The sequence below is a fragment of the Phyllostomus discolor genome, chromosome 11, assembly GCF_004126475.2.
Source record: "Phyllostomus discolor isolate MPI-MPIP mPhyDis1 chromosome 11, mPhyDis1.pri.v3, whole genome shotgun sequence".
NCBI lineage: Eukaryota > Metazoa > Chordata > Mammalia > Chiroptera > Phyllostomidae > Phyllostomus > Phyllostomus discolor.
The window spans coordinates 49,827,444-49,853,201 of NC_040913.2; the positions used below are offsets into that span (position 1 = coordinate 49,827,444).

General features: G+C 39.3%; 1 protein-coding gene and 2 pseudogenes across 5 annotated transcripts in view; all 3 read right to left on the reverse strand.

Annotated features, from left to right (window-relative positions):
• The window catches only part of TRIM13 (tripartite motif containing 13), a 34,625-nt gene extending 12,510 nt beyond the window's left edge, over positions 1–22,115 (reverse strand). Inside the window, exons 1-4 of one of the 5 annotated variants that reach the window (XM_036011358.1) lie at positions 21,626–21,765; positions 21,086–21,190; positions 20,573–20,615; positions 7,894–9,454 (exon numbers count right to left, since the gene is read on the reverse strand). In XM_036011358.1, coding sequence (XP_035867251.1) covers positions 8,225–9,448 — 1,224 coding nt within the window. In that variant the 5' untranslated portion in view covers positions 9,449–9,454; positions 20,573–20,615; positions 21,086–21,190; positions 21,626–21,765 and the 3' untranslated portion in view covers positions 7,894–8,224. The other 4 variants (XM_028526629.2, XM_028526628.2, XM_036011357.1 and 1 more) reach the window with 4 other exon arrangements.
• LOC114508799 lies at positions 862–3,168 on the reverse strand (annotated as a pseudogene).
• Positions 4,957–6,177, reverse strand: LOC118497362 (annotated as a pseudogene).
• Positions 22,116–25,758: the final 3,643 nt, after the last annotated feature.

Sequence of the window (25,758 nt, forward strand, 5' to 3'; positions counted from 1 at the left end):
ATGCACCTTTCTGTTCATACCAGTGTTATTTACAGTCACCAAGTGCTCTAAACAACCTAAATGCCCATCAGTAAATGACTGGATCAAAAACTTATATTTACACAATAGAATACTACTCAGCAGAAAGAAAGAACTCCTATGTTTCAGGACAGCATGGATGGAGCTAGAGAATAATACACTAAGTGAAATAAACCAGTTAGTGAAAGACAAATAGTGTATGATCTCACCCATGAGAGGAACCTAATTAACAAAACAAACAAAGGTGCAAAATAGAACCAGATTTGGAAACATGGAACGGACTGACAGCTACCAGAAGGGAGGGGGAGGGGGATAAGGGGAAAAGAAGGGGAAGGGTCTAATCAATGAACAAGTGTAAATGATACATGAACATGGACAATAGGGTGGGGATTGACTGTTGGAGCAGTGGTTGGGCAGGGCAAGGGAAGGCAAGAGAGGAGAATTGGGACAACTTTGATATAACAATAATAAAAGAAATTTTAAAAATGACATTTTTATTTCTTACCAATAACTTTATTGATTTGAATATTTTGAGTAGGTAAGCTATCTCCTGCTATTGGATTATAGTGGATAGAGGCCAGGGATGCTGCTAAACATCTTCCAATGCATAACACAGCCCCGCAGCCATGAATTGTTTGGCCAAAATGTCAATAGTTCAAGAAACTTTGCAAACCACTTTTGATACATTTGGTCAGTCACAGCACCTTCTCCATATACTGTACAATCTTTTTCCGCATTTCAGTTGTGTTTTTACCTTTCTTGAAATAATAAAGCACAATATGCCAAAAATGTTGCATGTCTTCCATCTTCAATATTAAAATGGCTGCACAAAATTCACCATTATTTTAATGCATACTGACATGATTGCTGTCACAATACAATCTAACAAAATCGTTTCTAATGAAGTTAAAGACAACTGGAGCCATTGTCCGGAAAAAAACTAAACAAATGTCTCGGCCAACCCAGTATGTTAGTGCCCACCAATGAAAAGAAAGTTATGCATAGAGGTATCATAAAACCATTTGAGATAATGAGAGGGTCTTTCTTTTTTTCACAATCAGCCTATTAATTTATCTGGCTCTCTTTTCCCAAAATGACGTTTCATCCTTTTTGGAAGGGCAAGAAATTGTAAGTATAAAAAGTTAAGAATTATACTGCCCAGTGTTCTCCAGTTGCAAAACCCAGGGGTATGTGGTGGGAGGAGCAAACATCAGTTGTTCCTGATGACTACTGTTGAAGAAAATATCCCAAAATAATTTGTCTACTTCCCATAGGTAACTTTATTTGAAATGCTGTAAGTAAAGAACATATACAGACCTTTTTTTCCTTCTGAAAATTGAACCCAACTTTCAGTTAGTAAAATAATGATGGGACAGCATTAAGATATATTTAAAGGAAGTGGAAAGAAATCCCTGACAGCAGAGTGATAATTAGCCATAAGGTTCAGCCAGGAACAATAGAGGGAAAAAGTGAGTAAGTGATTCAGGAGCATCTATCCTTAACATACTGACAGCCTATCCCAATATTTTCTGGGGGGTTTTCCCATGGGAAATCAGAGTTTATTAGTGTAGAGGTTGGGGACCCAAGTCCTTTATGAAACTGAGGGCTGCACCTGGACACCTAGGCAGGAGCCCAGGGCAGCATCTAAGGGGCCCCAATATGGGGTATTCCATCAGCTGTTCAGACTCAGCTTCAGGTTACTATCTTAGGTGGCTTTGCTCCACCTCTGCCACAGTCCTGAGCAGCCCCATGAGGCCCCAGCTTGGCCCAGGCCCCCAGGGCCTGCCCTTGGTCTTTAGAGGCCTCTGGTCACTGCCATGGTCTGGCTTCCACTGCTTTACTCACTGTTTCTTGCCTGGAGGCCCAGTGGGCCATCGCTACTGGGCCTTTGGGAACATGTCTCCCTCAAGTTCTTTGCCCACTGCCTGGTGGAAATACTCAGCTTCATCCTCCTCCTCCTGCTGGCTGGCCACCTCAGCATTGCTATCATGCCCACCAAGTTCTTCCTGTGGGCATCTCGCCATTCCTGCTCACACTGAACATTCTGAGCTAGCTGGTCCTGCCTCTGGGCCTTGAGCCATAGTTCCTCCTCCTTGGCTGCCAGTATGGCCTGTAGTTCCTCCTCTGTGTTGTTCATGAAACTATGGAAGAGCATATTCCCCTCCCCAACACCCTCCTGGATCTTGATAAACTGCAGCATCATCCGAGGCCCAATCTCGGTAAGCCTCACAGTGCTCTGCTTGCCTGCATGTTGCCATGCCCCGCAACAACCTGGGGCAGCTCTGTGATGTTGTTCTCACCATCAGCTTCTGCCTCACTCTCTGACAGCACCACACCTGTGGCCAGCAGCTCACTGATGTCCTGCAGGCCGCTCATGTTGGGAAACATCTCTTGGAGAAGCTTCTTCATTCCATGACTTGCACCCACGGGAACAACTTTGATGCTATAGTGGCGGAAACCCAGATCCTCAGAGTCAGGGTTGTATTTGATGAGAAGTAAGTGCTTCATGATATGCAGATTCACCTGGTGTATGTTGATGGAGGGGAACAGGTTCTGGAACATAGTGGCCTTAAGCTTCATGTGCATGCCATGGGAGCCAAAGCTGTTGAGCACCAGGAGGCACCAGAAGGGTCAGTGAACTGCTTGCTCATGCACACAGCTGTGGCGCAGGGAGGAGACCACATCATGAATCAGTGTGCACTTGATCCGGAAGGTCAAAGCGGGGCTTAACGTAGATATTAGTCTCCATTTTGCTCAATATCAGGAAATGGGTGACCCTAAGAGGCCCAGCCACTGCCACACAATCCTTCAGATAATTTTTCTTTTGTATCTGCAGGTGGGTGCAGTGAGTGGCTCCATGACCTGCTATAGGTCTAGGCTGAGCTGCCAGACGCCACGACCCATGTGGTCATGAGAGAACATGAACAAATGCAGCTGAGTAGCATAGGCCTCGAGTTTGCGCTGTTGAACCTGGGCATGGGCTTCTGCTACTAGGACCACTTCAACTGCCACATGCTGCCATATGGTCCCCCTATCCCAATATTTTCAGTTCTCTAAGTGTGCCAGAGATGTAAAAGGATACCAAATTTGCCATGGGATATGTCTATCTGTCTTACTGGTGTTTAAAAATAAACTGGGGGCTTCTGGTCAAGATGGGAGGTAGGTAGACACACCTGGCCTCATTGCTCAATCATAAGGAACACAGCTAACTTAAAATGGAAAAACACCTGGAACTATATGGCAGTCTGACAACCAAAGATTTAAATAAGCTATATTCATCCAGATGGGTGGGATGAGGATGAGGAGTTGGGGCAGAGATCACTTGGTATGGCACTGTGGTGCATAAAAATCAGGGGGACACCTTGAAAGTGAGCAAGCCCAGCCCTAGGTCAGACCTCACAGCTCAGGGCTCCAGTGCTGGTAAAATAAAGCCCCACAACTTCTGGCTGTAAACCCAGCAGGAGTTGGAGCAGTGGAAGAAACTTCTGATACATATGCAAACCCACCCACCCTGAGAACCACAACCAGGACAGCAGCTGGAGGGGCGCCAGTCATATATGGTAAGAGAATGAATTGACTGGAAGCAGGGCAAGGGCCAGGCAAACACCCAGAAGTCAGCCAGCCAGCAGCGGCATTGTCCCCTCTTCAACCCCTCCCCCCACAAAGAGCCACAGTTGCCCCATCCTGGTGAATACCAAAGATTCCATGGCATATGACTTAATAGGTGCACTAAAATGGAATCAAAGCAGCTCTACCTAGTACAGAGACACAGGGAATCTGACAAAATCAGGAGACAAATATGGCCCAAATGAAGGCACAGAACAAACCCCAGAAAAAGAACTAAGCAATGTAGAGATATACAACCTATTGGATGCAGAATTCAAAACACTGGTGATCAGAATGATCAAAGATCTCATTGAATATGGCAAAAGCTTAAGGGAAAAAATGAAGACTCCACTAAGGGAAATAAAAATACACAGAAAACCAACAGAGAAGAGAAGGAAGCTGGGATTCAAATCAATGATTTGGAACATAAGGAAGAAATAAACATTTAACTACAACAAAACAAACAAGAACTCAAAAAAACAAGGAGAGTTTAAGAAGACTCTGGGACATCTCCAAAAGGGCCAGCATCCAAATCATAGGGATGCCAGAAGAAGAAGAGCAAGAAATAGAAAACTTATTTGAAAAAATAATGAAAGGAACCTTCCCTAATTTGGAAAAGGAAATAGACATATAAGTCCAGGAAGCACAGAGTCCCAACAAGTTGGACCCAAACAGGTCCACACAAAGACACATCATAATTAAAATGCCAAAGATTAAACATAAAAAGAGAATCTTAAATGCAGCAAGAGAAAGGCAGAGTGTTAACTACAAAGGAGTTCCCATAAGACTATCAGCTGATTTCTCAAAAGAAACTTTGCAGGTTAGAAGGGACTGGCTAAAACAATACAAAGTGATGAAAAGCAAGGACTTACAAGATAACTCTACCCAGCAAAGCTATGATTTGGAATGGGAGGACAGATAAAGTGCTTCCCAGACAAGGTAATGCTAAAGGAGTTCATCATCACCAAGCCCTTATTATATGAAATGTTAAAGGGACTTATCTAAGAAATAGATCAAAACTATGACCAGTAAAATGACATCAAACTCAAAACTATCAACTGAATCTAAAAAAACAAAACAAAAACAAACTAAACAAACACCTAGAACAGGAACAGAATCATAGATATGGAGATCATTTGGAGGGTTATCAGCTGGGAGGGGGAAGGGGGGAAATGGGAGAGGAGATATAGGGATTTAGAGGCATAACGGGGTAAGTAAAAAATAGACAGGGGTAATGTTAAGAACAGTATAGGCAATGGAGAAGCCAATGGACTTAATGCACAATGTCCCATAGACATGAACTAAGGGCAGGGAGAGATTGCTGGAGGGAAGGGGGCAACAGGGCAAGGGGAGCAAAAGGGAAAAAAATGGGACAAAAAATAAAGTGGGATGGAGGAAAATCAGTAATCAAATCATAAGGCCTAAAAAAGCAAATGTACATAAAGTATAAGATCAGGACAAACTACTGTTGGTCCCTGTGACAGCCTTCCCCGTGACAGCCACTAAACAAATCTCCTGGGGTGGGGTGTGGTGGGTTGGGGGATTCATTCCTAAGCCAAATTCATTAGCAATGAATGGATCATCATCTATAAATTTATTTCCTCCTACAACTTTAGTGACCACAGTCCTAGATTTTCCTGGACAGTTTGGTTTATTCCTATTGTCCCATATAATAACAATACCCTCTTTCACTCTGAAAAGTATCCCAGTTTCGACAATAGTTATCTATGCATTCTACGCAACTGTACTGGTTACCACAAAACATTATTTTGAGTCATCATTTTTTCCAAGAAAAGTTTCAGACATGAAAAACTTTCAGTTTTGAGGGGAAACATCAGGAACTGGTATAGAAGAAAGATGTTTCAAAGTACAAAATACCTGACTACAATTTAGTTATCAGTAATGCTGTATGAGCCTCACAGCAAAACCAGGTCATAGAAAGGTTTTTGTGAAGGCAGTGGAAATAAGGTTATCCGAGGAGAGCAAGGATTACTACACAAGGTAGGTGCTCTATAAACATTGTAATCCTCCATTTAGCATCTCAATTGTTTTTGCTGCCAAGAGCCAACCACCCTGAAAAAAGCCTGAGTGTTTCCATTTAGGAAATGCACCTCCCCAAGAGCAGGTCTTGGTTGAAGCAGGTGTTCTTTGTTTGAGATCAACCAGAGAATCAAGTTCATAGAAAAACACCCGTCTGAAGCCTAACATAGTCTGAAAAATCAGTGGGTAATATATGCCATTGAGTTCTCAAAAAAATCTAAGATGAAACTAAATAAATCACCATCTCTGTCTGCAAAAATCTGGCTACCAATCTTCTTGAATTCCTGGCCTCACCATCTAATGTTCTGTCCACCTAGAAGCAGGAAACTGCTTTATGGTAGAAAATCTTGTGATTTTCTTCCCACATTCAAAATGACCAATTCCTGGCCACTCATTCTTCTTTTCAGACTAGAGTCTACAAACTATCGGCCACAGTCTTAGGAACTTTTAAATCAAACTATAACCATAAATGCTCCTAGCTATGCATGATTAATAGGTGGAAGGGAGAGGGAAATAAAGAGTCCTGCCCTGGCTGGCGTAGCTCAGTGGATTGAGCGCGGGCTGGGAACCAAAGTGTCCCAGGTTCGATTCTCAGTCAGGGCACATGCCTGGGTTGCAGGCCACGGCCCCCAGCAACCGCACATTGATGTTTCTCTCTCTCTCTCTTTCTCCCTCCCTTCCCTCTCTAAAAATAAATAAATGAAATCTTTTAAAAAAAAAAAAGTCCTAAATTTCCAGGTAACTACTGTAAAGCAAATAGTGTATCCTTGGCTGTATTTGAAATTTGAGTTGCTTGGGATCTCGCAGTATACAAAAAAAATAAATAAAAATTTAAAAAAACATGGGAAACTGGATAGTTTAAGGAAAACTGCCAACATATCTAAGGATAGATGTCAAATATAGGGTTTGGGAGAAGTAAGGCCTGCTTGAGCGTGGTTGGTAGGGTAATAATATGGGTGTAATAATTTAGTTTTAATTTGAACATTTCACCTAAAATGTCGTAGTGTGCTTGAGTGTGATTATTGTTGTGTTACAGAATTACGTTTATGATTTTATAATAAAAAGGGGTTTTTTTTGACAGACCCTGTAGATCCCCTTCCTGTATTGCACACAAAACAAAATTCTCCATGAAAAGCTATGGTAAGTAAACCTGTATTTTTTAAAAAGCTGGGAACAGCAAAGTACTCCCTCTCCCCAGACCTATCTACTATCTACTATAAGATTTACAGAAAAACATTGTCATTTCATATACCTTCAGCAATTTCAATCACGAATTATCAGTTAAGGATGAGACAGCCATTGCCTGTACTAGCTAGCAGCTTAACTTGACTCTTGTAACTAAAGCGATTCTTCTGTACTTTAAATTTTGTTGCCATCTTTTTCTTCCTGTTCCCCTTGTAATATCTCCTGTCAACCAAATTAAAGGATGGGGATAAAGACAATTTGGGCTTTCAAAGAAAACTCATGTTCCATGGCAGATATAAAGTATACTAGAGAGCAGTTCTAAGATAAGGTTACTTTTGTTTCCATCTGAATTCTAAACAAAGAAATTAAGTTTTTTTACTTCTTGGGGGATAGAGCATTTTTATCTCATGTGAACATATAGGAATTGTTCAGTGGTGACTTTGTACTTTATAGTAACCAATGGATTGTTTCATCTATTTTCAAATTAGTCTTATTACTCTTAAATTATTGATTTTTAGAGACAGTGAGAAACATCAAAGTGAGAAACACCGATTGGCTGCCTCCTATACACCCCAACTGGGGGTCGACCACTCAACCTATGTATGTGCCCTGATGGAACCAGCAACGCTTTTTGGTATATAGGATGACACTCCATCCAATTGCATCACCGAATCACAGCTACTCTTAAATTCTTTAAGTGGGTAGTTGGTTGTACAGTTGCCATACTTTGGGATAACACATACTTAGCTATCAGTAAAAAGGAGGTGTTTGCATTTCCTGCTTTTGCCAAATTAGACTTCTTTAAAAAAAAAAATCCTATGCCTTTGCTTGTACAGCCACCTAACATTTCTATAGTTTATCACCAAATTCCTTTGTTGATAAATTTATAGTAAGGAGAAATAGGCAAGCTGAAATCCCCACCCTGTTAAAAATGTACACTTATGACAAGATTGACACTTGAGCAAAAATCAACCTTTGGTATATAAACCTGGAACTTCAATCCACCTGTTTTTCTTTTAAAAGAATGTTCACTCAAAAAAACAGTTGCTTCACAATAGTAATCTTTATTACATGCTTAAGTGAATAATTACTATTACATTATCACAATACAATATTAAATCATGCACTCTCACCCCTCCTCTTTTGACATAGCATAAATGCAATCAGTATTAAGGGGTAATATGCCTATTTCAAAAGTACTCTTTAAAAGGAAGGAGTGTTCAGGACTGTATTATTAAATTTCACTCTTACCTTTATGCTACCTAATTTGAATAACATGTGTTAAGATATTATTTTTGAAGGGAAAACTTTGGGAGCTACTCTGTTCTTTAATAAATGCCTAACAAAAGAGAGAACTATGCACTTGAAACAGATTTTACAGTAACTTATATTTGCACATAAATTCTGCCACATTATTCAGCACCACCCAAGTAAAATTCTTGAATCTTTCACTGAAAATGAAAAACCCACCCATCACCTGTTCCCAGTAAAAAACTGATTGTTCTACAAAATCAGGTGATTTAGTCAAATAGGAACTGAAGTGTGAAAGATGGTCTTTCCAGCTTGAGAATTCGTCATATAAAGGCCATTCTAGGAATATAGCATGACTGAAGAAAATGAGAAGGCCAAGCAGAATGACTACCAGAAATAACTTATAAAAACTCCAGGGAATCTTACTAATTAATGTGTCAGTGTCTTGAGGCAAAGAAAGTTTATCTACATCTGCTAGTTTTATGTCTTCCCACTGACTGGTATCAAAGTTTTTCATTAAAGGACCCGTGGGCAAATTAGAGGGAGGTAGAGGAGTTTCCTTGATTACTTTTATTTTCTCCCTGAACTCCTGCATCTGCTGCAGAAATATGATTGGTTCTGACACATCTTTAAAGGCCTCAGCAATGTTAAAGGCCATTCGCTGTTCCTGCAAGATGGTATTGAGTTTGTTAATTTCTGGGTCATAGGCTTGCATAACTGTAAGCTTCATGGTCTCAAAGTCAGACAAGATTTCATTCTTTTTTTGATCTAATGTGTGTTGTAATTTCTCAAAAAACTCCTTCACTTTATCTGATTCTTTAGTCAGTAACTGTAGAGATTTCCTTTTGTTAGTTTCCAAGGTATCCAAGCGAGAAAGAGCATCTCCCCGACGCCAGGTCTCAAAGCTCTGAAAGAGGGACTGAAAGGCGTCCCTTTCCTGAGCATAGGCATCTTCAATAGAACAGAAGGCATGTTTAGTGTGATCACCACGGGTAGCACAGATCCCACAAATCAGCTGCATATCAGTCAAGCAGAAAATATTGAGAGGCTGCCCCAAGTGTCCTTTGCACATGGGCATTTTGGGAGAGATCTTGATCTTGTTATACTTCTCCACAATACCCTTCAAGGAGTAATTAACCTGCAGGCTATTGACTCCAGAAGCTGAAGTTTCCTTCCGGCAAGTGGGGCACTTGAATGGAGGTGATCTCCACAATGAATTCCGTACATTTCCCTCTAAAATCCCTTCTAAACATTTTTTGCAGAAGTTGTGCGAACAAGGCAAAACTCGAGGATCATCAAACAGACTGCAACAAATCGGGCACGTAAGATCTTCTTCAAGCAGCTCCATCACATCCTACCATAGAGAAATAAACATTTCATTTTATTCTAGTAATCTTCCATTTGCACTGTGTAGTAATTAGAAGAAACTATATTCATAGACCTTAAAAATGATCTTTCACTTAAACAAGGCAAAGGGAATAAGTGAGAAATTTGGGAAGGGAATGCACACCAAAGCAGATTTAATCTGCTGAGGCTAGAACACGCTGCTTATTATTAGTAGGGCTCCCTGTACACAGGCCTTTGTGTGGACTTTCCAACAACAGTCTTTGGCTGAGACAGGGTTAGGACTAGGACAATTGCAAGTTGAGCCAGCAGCACCCAATTGATTCTTTTAAAATAGAGAGAGCTGACTACTAGCCGTCAGAGACAAAGCTACTCAGTATCTGAAGAGAATAAGCTCTTTAGTCTGGGCCCACAATTATAAAATGTGGTATTTAAAAGAAACAGCACAGAAATATAAATCCAAGCATGTACTTTCATGCAGACTTTTACTTAAAAATGGCACTTTTCTATTTCAAAGGCAAAATTACAATTAACACCACAGGTAAAAAAATAATATGAGAAAGCTGCCACTCATTCTTCCCTAGAAAATTAAATGAGTTTTAAGCCACCAGGACAGTAGTCAAAGCCATCTTGTACTGTCTAGAGCATCAGTTTTCAAAACCTGGTAGGCAAAAACCTGGGTTTCCCTAAGAGTCTTTCAGGGCATCATTAGGTCAATACAATTTTCATAATATTGGGATGCCCCTTGCTTTTGGCACCATGTTGACCATCTGCTCTGTGAAAGCAATGGTGAGCAGACACTGTTAGAGTGTCAGCAGGAATCACACAAGGCACTACATAGTACTGAACTGTACTATTAGTCCACATTCTTCAACACTGCATCAAACTGGGGATAGCTAGTTTCATTTACAAATGTTCTTATATATATACTTTTTTAAAATTTATTCTTAGAGGGGAGGGCATGGAGGAAGAAAGGCAGAGAAACATCAATGTGTGGTTGCCTGTTCTGCATCCCCTACTGGGGACCTGGCCCTCAATCCAGGCATGTGCCCTGACTAGGAATCGAACCAGCGACCCTCTGTTTCACACTCTGGTACTCAATCCACTAAGTTACACCATCCAGGGCAAGAATGTTCTTAATGAAGCAGTAAGAATTATTCATTTTATTAAATCTTGACCCCTGTTTCATAAAATAGAAAGTAAACACACATTTCTGCCACATACCAGGAGAAATTGCCAGAACAAAAAACACATGTGCCTGAGTTGCAGGCTGAAATGAACCACCTGCTTTTGTCATGGGACAGAAAGAATGAATAACTAAACTATGGCCATTCAGATTAGGTATCTGACAGATATTTTCTTGAAAACAAAAAAAAAAGGAGCTCATCACTTCAAGAAAAAAATGACAGTATTTCTTGCCAATGCTAAAAGTTGAGTTTTTGAGTGAAAACAAGACTTTTGGAAAACATTGTTTGCCACTTAGGACATTGACAGCTTCTCATTAATCAAAGACTTTTCTAATGAGATAAGCAGTAATATTAATAAACGTGTGGGGGTTTTTTTGGGGGGGGGTTAGTATACAACAAAATACAAAGAGATTTGGAGATCTACATAACACAGTGAACAAACTGGTTCAAATCACCAATGCATGTTATAAATCATGCATGGGTAAAAGATCAAAAGAAAGATCAGTATGTTCAAAAATATGGAAAGGAGGAGGAGGGGACTTCCGGTAAGATGGAGGCATAGGTGGACATACCGTACCTCCACACACAACCAAGATTAGAACAACAACAATTTAGAGGCAGACTATCACCCAGAACTGACAGAGATTTATCTGAATGGAAGTCGGACAGCCAAGAAGTTGAAGTAGACCAGTTCATCCAGACCGGTAGGAGGGGTGGAGAGGAGCAGCCAGGTGTGGGTTGCAGCACAGGTCGCGGCGCAGAAAGCAGTGGGTGCATAAGGCAACCGGGAGCGCATAAGGCATCCAGGGCCCACAGGATCGCAGTGGGTTGACCCTGAGTATGTGAGCAGCAGCTGGCGGACCCAGTGAGGCGGCGATTGTGGACCTGGACAGAGCATGCAGCCCAGGATCCCAGGGAAGGGACTGTGGTCCCAGGACAGCGGAGCTACCACCATTGTTCCCTCCCGCCCCCGCCCCCACATACAATGTCACAATCTAGCGACTGGTGTGCCCAGCCCCAGTGAACACCTAAGGCTCTGCCCCTCACCAGAACAGGAGCCACCAGACCCCCCCTCCCAAAAAAAAAGAGAGACAGAGAGACATGTCTCAAACAGAAAAACAGATCAATGCCCCATGGCTCATCCTTTTGAGTGACTAAGAGATAGCCAATCTATCAGATGCACAGTTCAAAACACTGGTCAGGAAGCTCACAGAATTGGTTGATTTTGGGCACAAATTACATGAAAAAATGCAGGTTACCATAAAAGAGATGAAGGGAGATGCACAGAGAACCAATAGTGATGGGAAGGAAACTGGGACTCAAAAGAATAGAGTGGACCAGAAGGAAGAAAAAAACAACCAAACAGGAAAGAATGAAGAAATAAGAATTCAAAAAAATGAGGAGAAGCTTAGGAACCTCCAGGACATCTTTAAACGTTCCAACATCCGAATTATAGGGGTACCAGAAGGGGAAGAGGAAAAGCAACAGATTGAACATGTATTTGAACAAATAATAAAGGAGAACTTCCCTATTCTGGCAAAGGAAATAGACTTCCAGGGAACCCAGGAAGCTCAGAGAGCCCCAAAGAAGTTGGACCCAAGAAGAAACACACCAAGGCATATCATAATTACATTAGCCAAGGTAAAAATGAAGGAGAGAATTCTAGAAGAAGCAAGAGATAAGGGGACAGTAAACTACAAAGGAGTTCCCATCAGACTGTCAGCTGATTTCTCAAAAGAGACTTCACAGGCAAGAAGGGGCTGGGAAGAAGTATTCCAAGTCATGAAAGATAAGGACCTATATCCCAGATTACTCTATCCAGCAAAGCTTTCATTTAGAATGGAAGGACGATAAAGTGCTTCTCAGATAAGGTCAAGTTAAAGGAGTTCATCATTACCAAGCCCTTATTATATGAAATGCTAAAGGGACTTATCTAAGAAAAGAAGATAAAGAAAAAACATGTATAGTAAAAGGACAGCAAACTCACAATTATTAACAACCACACCTAAAGCAAAACCAAAAGAAACTAAGCAAACGACTAGAACAGGAACAGAACCACAGAAATGGACATCACATGGAGGGTTAGCAACAGGGGAGTGGGAAGAGGAGAGAGGGGGGGAAAGGTACAGAGAATAAGCAGCATAGATTGTAGGTTGAAAATAGATAGGGGGAGGGTAAGAATAGTATGGGAAATGTAGAAGCTAAAGAACTTATGACATATGGACATGACTAGAGGGGGGGATATGGGTGGGAGAGGGTGTACAGGGTGGAGGGGAGTGAAGGGGGAAAATAGGACAACTGTAATAGCATAATCAATAAAATATATTTTAAAATATGACTTCAGGTTCTATACTTCAACTATCTTTAAACTTCAGTATAATATCAAAGATGATCCAGTTATTAGAAAAGGCTATTAAAATATTCCTCCCCTCACCATCTACCCATCTGTGTAAAGTCAAATTTGATTTTCTTGGTGTATTTCAGCCAAAATAACTTACTGCAACAGGTGAAAGCAGAGGCAGATAAAGACTCCAGGTGTTTTCTATTAAACAGTAATTCATTAAGGAGATCTATTTGTAAAACAATGCCACTCTTCCCACTGTTTTGAAAAAGTTATTTTTCAGAAATTATTTGTTAACATATAATAGGTTTGTCCTTGTTATTTTAAATTAGTATCTTAAATTTTTTCTCAATTTTCATTTGAAATACATTAAATACTACTATACTGTACACATATAAACAAAAGTTCTTGGGATCCCCAGTTTTTAAGAATATAATGGGGTCTGAGACCAAAATATTTGAGATCGCTGATTTAAAGAATACCAGTTCTCAGTATGAGTTTATTATTTTTAAATGTACATTTTAAAACTTCTATCTTTAAGTTTTAAAACCAAAATAGTGCTGAACGTCCTCATTCAGTTTTACTTAGGAATATACGTATACACATATATCATGTTATCACTAAAGTAACAAAATATAGGGTCTAATAATATGTAGTCCATCTTATAATACAAAATAAGTAAATAATTTTTAACAGTAATTTTAAGAGTTACAATTAGAGCTACATCTAGAAGATAAATAGTATTTAAAAATAAGCTGAGCTTGTAGGACTAATTAGTTTATAGTTCTAAATTAAATTGTGAGAGATACAGGATATAGATATATATAATTCAAGATTATTCTGTCAAATTTAGTGTCATATGGCAAATGTGTGATGAGCTGATTTTTCTAAAAAATTGTTTGTGACATTAAGTAATCATACAACCTTTGAAAAACATTGGGAAGAGAATGGCTATGAAGACTGGTATGCTAAGAGAAACTATCAAGTAGCTGTAAAACACTGCCTCTCTAGAACAGAGAAGGAATACTTTTGAATAGCCTCCAATTCTAGTCTTGTTCTACACTTTATCACTTCTACTGGTATCAACTTTTACCTAAGAATTCTATGCTAAGGCTAGATTTTGGAGTAGGCAATAAAAATAGAAAAGTAGTGAGGGCAGCATTCAATAAAGCAAACCTAATTTACTTATCCTTGCAAAACATAGTAAATAAATAGTGAGTAAGTAAGTAAATAAATAAATAAACAAATAAAACAAAGGATGCATGGTTGGGATAAGGAGAAAAAGGGCACCCAAGGGAAAGAGAAGCTTTGAAGAAAACTGAGGATACTGCAAGAGGAGCCAAAAAGAATTTTAACCCAATCAAGTATGATCAAAAGTAAAGAGGAAAAATGTCACACACAGGAAAATTTAGAACAGTCATCCCAAAGCCATAATCAACTTACAGCTCTTAAAATGAACCACAGAGAAAAAATTACTATTTGAAAAGTCGCTTTTTTTCAAACAAATTGCATCAAAATTACGACAGATCCTACTGTACTATTTTTAATAATATAGCATACAAACTTTGGTTTATAATTTAACCAAATTTAAAATTTGGTTTATAATTTATCATTCACTTTAAAAGCTAAACACTTATTTTCTCTTCTTCACTTAGTTTTATACTCAAAACTTTATGACAAAATTATGTGACCACAGATGACTTTTACAGAAAACTGAGACATAACATCCTAATCCAAGAAACCACAGCAAGTTTGTTGCCTCAAAAATTTTAAATGACAACAGTAAGATTTTTTAGTCCCATTATACCAAGACTATGCTTCACAGTAAAGGAATTTATAGATCTCTTTTTTCCCCAAGATTTTATTTACTCATTTTTAGAAAGATGGGGAGGGAGAAAAAGAGGGAGAGAAACATCAATGAGTGAAAGATACGTCAACTGGTTGCCTCATGCATGCCCCCAACCAGGGACCTGGCCCCTGAATCAAACCAGTAACTTTCTGGTTCGTAGGCTAGCATTCAATCCACTGAGCCACACCAGCCAAGGCAGATCCTTTTCTTAAAGTGTGGCTAACACATAAAAGTCTGAAGAAATCAATAAAACTTACTCTTCAAGAAACTAAAGTACATAGCTCCTCTTTTGGCAGTGAATTTTTTCCCAATATACAAATCAAGCTCTACTAATGTCAAGGAACTATGTGAACAAAATTATTGTTCAGTCCTAAAACTTGGACTTAACCAATGTCAAATTAAGTGTATAAAGACAAACAAATTTTCCAAGATTAACTTCTTCCTGTGTTTCTCAATACTTAAAAGGTCTCAATTTTGAAGCAGCAAAATGTTTTCCCACCAATAAAGATTTCTCAAGTTTTATACCAACCAAAGAAAGTAAACAAATATATCCTTTGTTGTTTACCACCTCTCTGGCTTTTGCATTTTCCTGACATATTTATCGTTAATATATTTTTAAATTTATAAGTAAAAATTCACTCTGATGTACAGTTCTATGAGTTTTGACAAATGCACCAGTTGTATAACATTACCACAGTTTTAGTTGTAAGCAAATTTGCAAGGTAGCTGCACTCAGGGGAAACTAGGAAAACTGCTTTATCAATCTTATATATCCACAGAGTGGACATATAGCATCAGCAGTCCCTACAAATGTGAACTGAAACACAATAACCAAACTATTAAAAAATGGGAAAGCCGCCCCTCCCTGGTGTGGTTGTTGGTTGGGCATCATTTTGCAAAGGAAAGCTTGCAGGTTTGGTCCCTGTTCAGGACTCGTGCAGGAGGCACTCAATCAATGTTTCTCTCCCTCTCTTTCTCCCTCCCTTCCCCAATAAATAAATAAACAGTCAATACTTGCAAAGAAGAGGAGTCATAAAATTGAAGTAAAAGCTAATCTGTATGTATTGAACTTTTCCCTCCAGAAGTCCTTTGTTCTCAAATGATCGACCCAAAATAACTACAACATAAAAGGTACTTATGTATTCATTCTTAAGCAAAAGTTAATTTTAATAAAAACCTGTTCATTTACAGAAAATTCCACCTAAAACCTTTAAATTTCATTTGTTCACAGCAATATAAAGTTGTTCAAAATACTGCCCATGATTTCTTTCCAAGTCTTCTTAGAGAACAAAAATAAAAGCCAATATATTATACGTTATGTCTTAGGATTTTAAACCAAATTCCTATCCTGTTTTGAGGCATTTATGAATTCGGGAATTTCACAAAAATATCCAAATACCCAACAACTAAATGGATAACAAACATTGAAATTCATTTCATAGACAAAACTAAATTATGTGAAGCTCTGCTGCACAGGTGGCAAACACAAGGCCCACAGGCCAAATGGGGCCCTCCACCTTGTTTTATCTGGCACCTTGTTTCTATCCAGTGGCAGGGCCGAGCTACTTGCCCCTAGTTATAGAGTGGTTATATTTATACAGTCCTAAAGTTACATTTGGCCCTTTGAAGGCAACTGCAGACTGATGTGGCTTCTGGTGAAAATGAGTTTGACACTCCTGCTCTACTGAAATGAGAGTCAACAATCCTCTCTTGGAAGAATGTTTAGAATAAAAGAGATCATCCTTTCTTTTTAATCACTTCCTGTAAACACACTAATTTAATTTTATTTTCAAGTAATATACTGTATTCTATTTTAGTATGAGACCCACTAATAACTCTTTCTTAAAACTTAATAAGAGTCCAGTAAAAAACTACTGAATGTAAGTAAGGATATTTATTATAGTACTTAAAAAATTTTCCATATATTTGAATTTTTTTTACAACAAAAAGTTGGCCAAAAAAAAACTGAAAAGGGCAGCCAATTAGAAGAAAACTATACTGACCTAAGAAAATAAAACTGCAGAAACATTAAATATGACAAGCTCCACAAAGAGCTTAATCTGTTATAGTATTATTTTATCTTTTATACATTAAAAAATGTATTACTGGAAATCTCTTAATTCAGGCCTGTGAGGAGACTAACATACTTCTCTGGCTCTCAGTCTGTAACCTTTGACAAAACATTTACATATATTACAGTTTCTGTCCTCACTATACAACTCTTTTGAAAGATATCTAATAATATGTGAAAATTATTTACAAAGTTTTTGTTTTAAGTACCTTATATCAATGTTATTAAACTTCATTCTGGCTTTTAGACTGTTCCATAACTTATTTGATCAAAACAGGGCAAAGATTAAGATTTCCAGTATTTCAAAAATGAGTATTAAAACTAATATATCACATCCTGTGTCTAAAATAGCTATCGAATTATTATGTGGCTCTTGCAAACACAATACGAAAGTTACCTATGTGTCCATATAAGACAGTAGTAATTAAAATTCTGCTCAAGATATTTCTACTCAGATTCCTGGTAATTTAAGACAAAATGAAACCAGTATAGAAGGTCAACCAGCTTGGGATGCCCACCTACTCAGAGAAAGTTCAGTTTTTGGACTAAGGTGACATTCTCAAAAACAAAAACCAGGTAATTACCTAAACAGTACAGACCACTCAGAAAAATTGTTTTCTTTTTCCTTTCCTTCATTCTCTTCTTTGTACCACTATTTTGCCTTGACTCCTTCCTTTATTCTTCTAACTCATCTTCCCCATATTGTTTCAATAAATATGATCTTATTTCCTCTTCTTTTATCCCTCATCCTCTTCATCTTTTTTTTCCTTTTTACTTTTCCCTGTGTCACTTGATAATCACTCAAGATATTACTCTATGATCCTGTAAGTCTGCAGCATTAAATCATAGGATTTTAAGAAACCTCCTAGATCAGATATCTGTATCCCATTTATGTACAATTACTGAAAAATCGATGTGGACTCCAAATGATGTTGAATACCATTTTCTCCCACTGAGATGAAATCAATTTGAATAAACCAAGTGTCTGAATTGAAGGAAAACATACATACAGCCTAATTTATGCTCCTAGTTTGGTAGCAACCAGACCCAGATATTTATCTTTACCTGTTAAGAGTTCAAATCAAGTTAATTTAAGTTGGAATTACTGACCTCTGCAAAGGCTGCACAAATCAGGAATGTCTGGTTTCTTTTCTCCCAGAAAAACAGGTTTAAATGAAGGTGACAAATTCTTATCCCTAAAACAAATTGTCTTCTTTACAACCATAAACTTGGCAATCATTTACCTACATTATTATCCCAACAGGTTGGTACCTATTAAAAGTTTCTATCATCTAACTCTGTATTTGAGGTTAATTCTAGGTTTCAGAAAGACCTGCTAGTAAGTTAACTAGCTAGATTTATCTAGATAAAACTGTTTACATAGTATGTATTACTGTCCCAAGTGAAAACAGGTATTTAGTACATAACTGATAATGTACCACCTACCAACTAATCACTCACTTCTGAGATGAATGGTATGAACAATGTTCTGTTTGTTCAGTGAAGATGATATACACATCTTATTCTACAGAATATATCAAATTGAAAGCTAATGGTGCTGAACTTCAAGCAATTTTTAGGTTGATTATATATATATAATAGGTTATATATATAATAGGTTATATATATAATATATGTATATTATAATATATATACTATGTTGGCACTTCTTGCTCATATTCAATGCTGCAAATATGCAGGGTGAAAAAGGAAAAGCTCCTCTGTGAGTTTTAAATAGGAAGCCAAGCTACTGCCAAGTAGGATATACTCTTGGTGCTTATGCCACAGAAAGACAATAATTTAAACTATCAGTGAAAATTTTAATTCTACTTTTCCTTAGAAATGTATGTATCTACATCTATAATAGAAATTAATTAAAAAGAGTTCACATTAAGGGAATTTCCTTTATAGAAGGCTTGACTGGAATGTAACAATTCTGTATATCAAAGGACACTTGTATTTGGTTAACTGTAGCAAAAGGTGGGCAGAGCACTCCATTCTTCTAGCACCATTCTAGTCTCTGGAGTCCCAGGCCAACACAATGGCAATGGCAGTGTCTTTCCTGAATAACAAAAATGGATAATACAACATTCTAATGATATCTATAAAGATTAAATATAAGCCAAGTCAATTCTTGCCCTAAATACAGAAATACAGCACATCTATAAAGAAAGTTACTCTAAAAGGTTAAATACCTTATAAAAAGGACATAGAAAGTTGACGCTATGCTAAAATTGGAGCAGCTATCCATGCAATTAGTTTTTATATTTTACTTAAATTATGAAAGTGATTTGTGATGCTACAAAATTCTGAAAATAAAGGAAAAGGTCACTTAGAATTCAATCAGGAAGGAATAACCAATATTATTATTTTGGTATGTTTCTTCCAATATTGTTTTGGCATAGTCCTTCCAATCTTGTGTTTGCACACACGTTTTAACAAAACTGGTAACATTACACAATTTTGTATCCACTTTTTTCATTTATTTTATCACATGCATTTCTCCTATCATCATATACCCTTCTAAAATATGCTCATGTACCTTATGAATATGCTCTTTCTTACTGGTCATTTTTCTTTGTATCATAACACTTAAATGCACATCTTGTAGAAAAGTCTTGGTCCACAGCTATGATTATTTACAACCTTTAAGTTTTCCAATGCAGGGGGGCAGGGTTAAAGAGTGTGAACATTTTTAAGGCTCTTGAAAAGATAGACATGATTCCCTCTAGAAAGGGTACACCACTTTATGAACTATAACTGATGATATATGAGAGTGCCCCCCACTCCATGTAGTTCCTGACCTTACAACAGAACCATACTTTTATAGAGCCTAATAAAAAACCAAGAAGTTATACTTTACCATACCTAACCAAGTTTAAAATATAAATGTTTAAGGCAGCTAATATTAGTATGTGTCTATGTATTACCAATATATGTAGGAAACATGACAATAATAGTTATTGGGAAGAAATAAAATAAAAGTACTGGGCTTAAAAACATCTTAAGAGACCATCTAGTTAAGCACCTATTATAAGTGAAAAAAACTGACACCTTCCTCCCCAGTAGAGATTTCTCAGTTGTACACAGCGAGTTAGGCACAGGATCTTACTTTTTCGATTCTTAGATCTTAGCACTATCCAGGAAGTGGGTCAAAAATTTAGTACCCTAATTAACAAAATGGAGAAGTTTGATTATGTGCTGTCTAAATCCCTTTTGAAATTATATAATTTTTACAATTTAGATGTTTAACAGCCTCTCCAGTAAATTAAAAGAACATTGAATTTGCTTCTGTGGACCTAGATTCAAGCACAAGTTTTAACCCTCATAGAGTAAGGATTTTTATAGTATAATATTCTTGTAAAGTTTAAGTAATGTGTGACAATCTTGTAAACTGCTAAACTATCTAAACATATGTGGTTTAATTACATATGTGCATAAATACTGTGAAAACTGTAAATACATTTAAAGAGTTATGGTAGAGCAAGGTGTATTAACCAAGGTCCTAAAGGAGAGCTTGACTCTTGACCTATAATTTCAAGGGAGAGCAAAGCTGAGTATTACATAGGGTAACAGCTACAAAGCAATTTCATGGGAATCAGCATATCTGAACAAAAGCTGTAGCAGAAATGAGGCAAGGTACCCAACTTATCATAAATGTAGAAAATGAAGAGAATGACTTGGTGTTGTGGAAGGACTTAGTAGGGAGGTTTAGGACATCACCTGGTACAAAAAAAGAAGGTATTTTGGGGGAAAAATAAGAAAGCCTAAAGAAATGTACCTTCTCATTGTACAAGACAGCTCCATCAAATTCTACCAAAGGAAGTGGTTATGTAAATAAAATTCTCCTTTTAGAATAGCTATTACATAGTCAGAAAACAATAGAAGGAAAATAACAACATAAAAAAGGAAATTATGCTGAAGCCTCTCTTTTCCTTTGCAATATAAATATTTGGGTTATAATACATTTCAGGTAATTGCCTCATAAAGAATACCCAAGTCTGGAATGTATTTTTTTGAGTTTTGACAAAATTTGAAAGAACAAAGGTCACCCATGAGGGTACAGTCTAAACATGGGAACACATACATTTTACACAGAGTTCAATTTTGAAAGGTTCTTGGCCTAAAGAAATTGGGTGGGTTTCTTGTTGTTTAGTTTTGTTTTTTATGTAGGGAAATGTGTTGTAATTTACCTCTGTCCCTGCAAGCAGGTGAATTCGTTGGGGTTACTATTTCCCAGAGCAAAGAAATCTGATTGGTTTATTTTCCACGTTGTGACGGACAACCAAAGGAGACTACTGCAAGTAAAGAAAAACAGAAGAGTGTTATGCATTAATTTGCACAGGAGTTTTACTTTTAACCTTTAGTTTTATTCAATTGCCCCCCCACCCCACAAACAAAGCCAGCCTGCTAGGACCTGGTGAAAAAGCCACGAGCATGGCGGAGGCTGGAGACTTCTGTACTAAGGCGCTTCAAGGTTCTGGTTCACTGAAGCCTTCTCATTAAGAGGCCATATCGTAGGGCTAGCAGCGGAACCCAGCATGCTCCTGGAGGAGCAGGTTTTCTGGAGCAGATGCACGTGGCCCCGGTGACTCACCCGCATGCCACTCCACCACATACCCCTAGTCCGGGAGCCCCGCTGATGTCCACCCTGCTGCTAGAACTCAGCTCTGACAGAGCTCTCTGCCAGCACCCACCCACTTAGGTCCCTCCAGGCCAAAACAAGTCCCCACCTTTGCAGCAGGCTCCAGGACCACCCTTTTCCCTGAGAGGAGACCGGGGGCTGGTACTTAGTTCTGACCTCCCAGTCGCAGAGGGGGCTCTGCTTTCAGCCACACTGCCGCCCAACCTCCAGCGGGTCGCGAGTTACGCCAGCTGCAAAATGGACTCGAGTAGCCGCCCGAGTCCACCCCACTGCCCTCTGTCCCTGACACCTCTGTGGGGCTCCTTGGCCGAGATTTCGCCTTTGTTTCGCCACCCGGTCTTGCCTTTCCCCGGTAGAGGACAAAGGACGTGGGTAAAGGGAGGAGGGAGTTCTTTCGGTGTCTCCAACCGCCACCCTTCTCCGAGCTCGGGGGGAAAATGGGAAGAGTCCCGACTGCCCGCTTCTCTTTCTTCCCGAAGGGCAGCACGCTCCTGCAAAGCGCTGTCCCGGAAGCAGGCCCAGCTCAAGGCACCAGGAAGCAGACGTAGGCAGAGACTGGGCTCTTCCTGCACAGTGTACGAATGTCTGGAGGTGGTGCTGTCCCCAAGGGAGCCACCCAGGAAGGAAGTAGGCGTGCAAGAAGCTGGTTCCGTTTGGGTTGTTGTACTTTCTTTTTTTATTGCTCATTGTATTTTTAGAAACAAACAAAAAAATGTCCAAAACTTTCACATCAATTCATCTCAGGACCAGAACCCGGGCCACAGCGGCTTGGGGAGACAAAGATAATTGTCTGACTGCACCCCACAAACCGGGGTGGGTGGGACAGGCACTTGTGTTGGGACCGAAGCTAGGGCTCTAGTCAACAACTCAAGCCAGAGCACAACCAAAATAAGGTTGACTATTGTCCCCAGCCCAAACTTGCAACTCTATCTTTGCAGGCTTTAGATTGAACACTAGTAGACCAATTCTTTTTTATTTTTAATTTTTATTTTTGTTATTGTTCAAGCACAGTTGTCTCCACTTTCCCCCTTGATGGAACTAGACAGCATTATGCTAAGTGAATAAGGCAAGTAGTGAAAGACAAATACCATGTGATCTCACCAATTCTATTTAAAATTTTCTTCTACCAAAAAACACCACTAAAAACAAAACAAACAAAAAACAGTACTGCTTTTTCCTTCAGAGATAAGGAAGAGCTTAAGTTGGCTTTAAATGATCTGTTTCTGTTATTCAGTTGCTAACCTGACACTATTCTGATGTCCAGCCCCTCTAATAAGGACCTTGTCTAATTTCAAACACATTAGGTACTTATCAGTGAGCAGCTATAAGAAGGATATAAAGATGAAGGAATGGTTTCTCCAAAGTTACAGTATTAGGACAATTGAAGCAAGGTCAAAAATCACAATATGCCGGGGGTCTCAGTTCACCCAGGTGGGGAAGTCTGGGCTTTGGAAATAGGATTTGGGGAAAGGTATTTGAGGCCTACCTGTCATGGGTGAATGTTCATGATATAGTCTTTCCTATAAATCAGACAGGCAACTACTCTGCTAGCTGCCTGCCAAGCAGCCCAACACCAAGGAGTCATACACAGTAACTGTGCTGTTTACTCAGCTTTTATTGAATGCAAGTTCACTCAATGTAGAACATTAATATACATTAATATTCTACTCACACTATACCAATCTAAGAGAAATAATAACACACACACACACAGAGCAATCAATGGGGGATAACAAAACTGAGTCCCAGAGTCTCATTCTGCAGGTCTGAGAGACAGCATGGTGGGCAAAGGAGTTGTCAACATCTTGCAAGGAAGGCTCTCCGGAGCCAGGTGGTCAGCAGGGCAGAGCCTACAATGGCTGATTCCAAGGGAGATCAGCATGGCATGGAACAGTACTGTGGTGTGTGGAGCCTGGCTGTCTCACCAAGTGATCTGGAACCAGTCATATACCTTGAAAGTGGAGTACTCCACCCTTCTGGGTCTTTTCAATAAATGTCTTGGCACCCCTGATGCCAAGTGTGGAATTTGCCCAGCAGCCAATGGGTGGTACATGGCTGTTCTACTTGACACCACTGCTGGCAGCTGTGGAACTTCCCCAGGAGCATATCTATGGGTGCTCCCATTCTGCAGACATGGCTATTCTGAGCCATGTGCAGATATCCTAAGTGTTTCTCCTGCCAGATATGTTTGCTCTGACTTAGGTAATTTTCCTCTTGAACCAAAGTGTCATAGCTGACTGACAGCCATTTTAGTTGACATAAGTGACTCCACTTTGTTTTATATACTTTATATTATCTTAATCAGACCATGCCATTTTATTTGTCCTGCACTCCACATTACCATATGTAGCTCTTGGGCCCCGTGACTAATAAATGCTTACCTTAAACCCCATGAAAAGCACCTCCTCACTGTCTTTGAAGAAGTCCAGTTCCTCACCATGCTCAAGATCCATTTTAAACCCAATTTTTTGTGTCTCCCTTAAACCCAATTTTGTCTTTGTAGAACAGCTACTATATTTTTGTCATTTAATCTTCATAAGAACACTGTAGGATGGAAATTATCCTTATTCTATAGATGAGGAATGAGGTGAAGTGATTTTTCCAAGGGAAAAACATGAGGGAGAGCTCAGACTATAAAGTCAGATTCCAGGTTTAGGACTTTTTCTATGGCACAGTAAGTATCAGTGCCAATAAAAACTGCACCCCAGTCTCCTCCTAAATTGGTATTATTTTTTTAAAAGCCTGATTTATGGAAACATAAATACCCCAATATTAAAATGATATAAGAGAGAAAGTTAGGTTATTAACACATAAAATTTATTCTTAGTGTAATTGTATAACTCATATTTATATAGCTAGATCTGGTTGGTGGTGATTCAGAGATCTGATCAGATTACTGGGGAGGAGTAGGGAGGAGCCATAGCAGGAGGCAATGGTAAACAGTCTATGACGGTATTGACTGAGAAGCTGAATGCCTCCAGAGTGCATGGAATTATGGGCTAGAAGATCTGAAATAAAAGAGGTCCAGCTGTCTGGCTTAGAGGTTCTCAGACTAGCTTGGCTTCTTGGGCTCACTTGCTGGATTTCTTCTTCCTCAAGGATGCCTGGATGGTCATGTTGCAGCTTCCTGCATTTTCCAATGGACAGTATTTTGGATAGGAAGGAACTCTGGGCAAAGCCCAGGATTGGGCTGGCCTGGCAGAGGGTGGCAGGTTTATTCTTTGAGTGTTCTAGAGGGAACAGGCTGTAAGGTAGAAGACTGCCATTCTTCCAAAATTGTGTAGCTTTTGTATCTTATGTTTTAGTTTGTAAAGTAACACTGTATAAATAAGATAAACAAAATGAATTGGGGGAAGGAATGATAGGAGAACTCAGGTGTTAAAGAGTTTAACCTTAATCGACAGGCTTAAGTGATTAAAGCCGAACCTAAAGAGTTTAGCTTTAATTGATAGGCCTAAGTGATTAATTAATGTGAAAAGCTGTTAATTCCAAAATTGTGAAGCTTTTGAATAAACACTCCTTCCATCACCAAACCTTTGCCTCTGTGTCTTGTGACCATTCAAGTCCTGACAGGTTCATGAGATTCAGGTAGATGGAAGAATATTCACAGAGTCATTGGAATGTTTGACATGCCTTTATTCAAGTGTGGGCAATTCACTCGTGCTGCAAGCTGCGTGTCCCCCTGCGTGTCTCTACATGTCTCTGCATGTCACATGCCCCCCAGCGTGGCACACTGCATGTCTTTCATCACCCAGTGTGGCACCCAGCAGGGAGCCCCTGTCCCCTTAAATACTAGACTACAGACAAAGCCGGCAGAGTGCCAACAGAATTATGCAGCAGAGCTTCATATGACACATGTGAGCCCACTTAAGGCTATGGGAACACTTCATCAGACCCAGTCTCATGGCTATAAGAACACTACCTATCAAGTCCATTTTCAAGGTCATGGGAAACTGCTTCCTTCAGTTGCCCAGACACCTGGGTGAGGAAGCCAGGCTACCTCTGTTTACCCTATACTCTGGGATTTTGCTTAGGGAGTGGTGGTGGGCAGCAGGACCCCAACTGCTGTTCAGTAACAGCATTGGAGACTCTGGTGGGATACTATCTGTGGCTGGTTGCCCCAAGAGTGGAACTGTGGGTTTCCCAGACTCTGGGAGTTTCTCTGCACACCCCCTTGAGGTGTGCACCCCCTAAACACACCTGGCTGGTGAAAAGGAAATG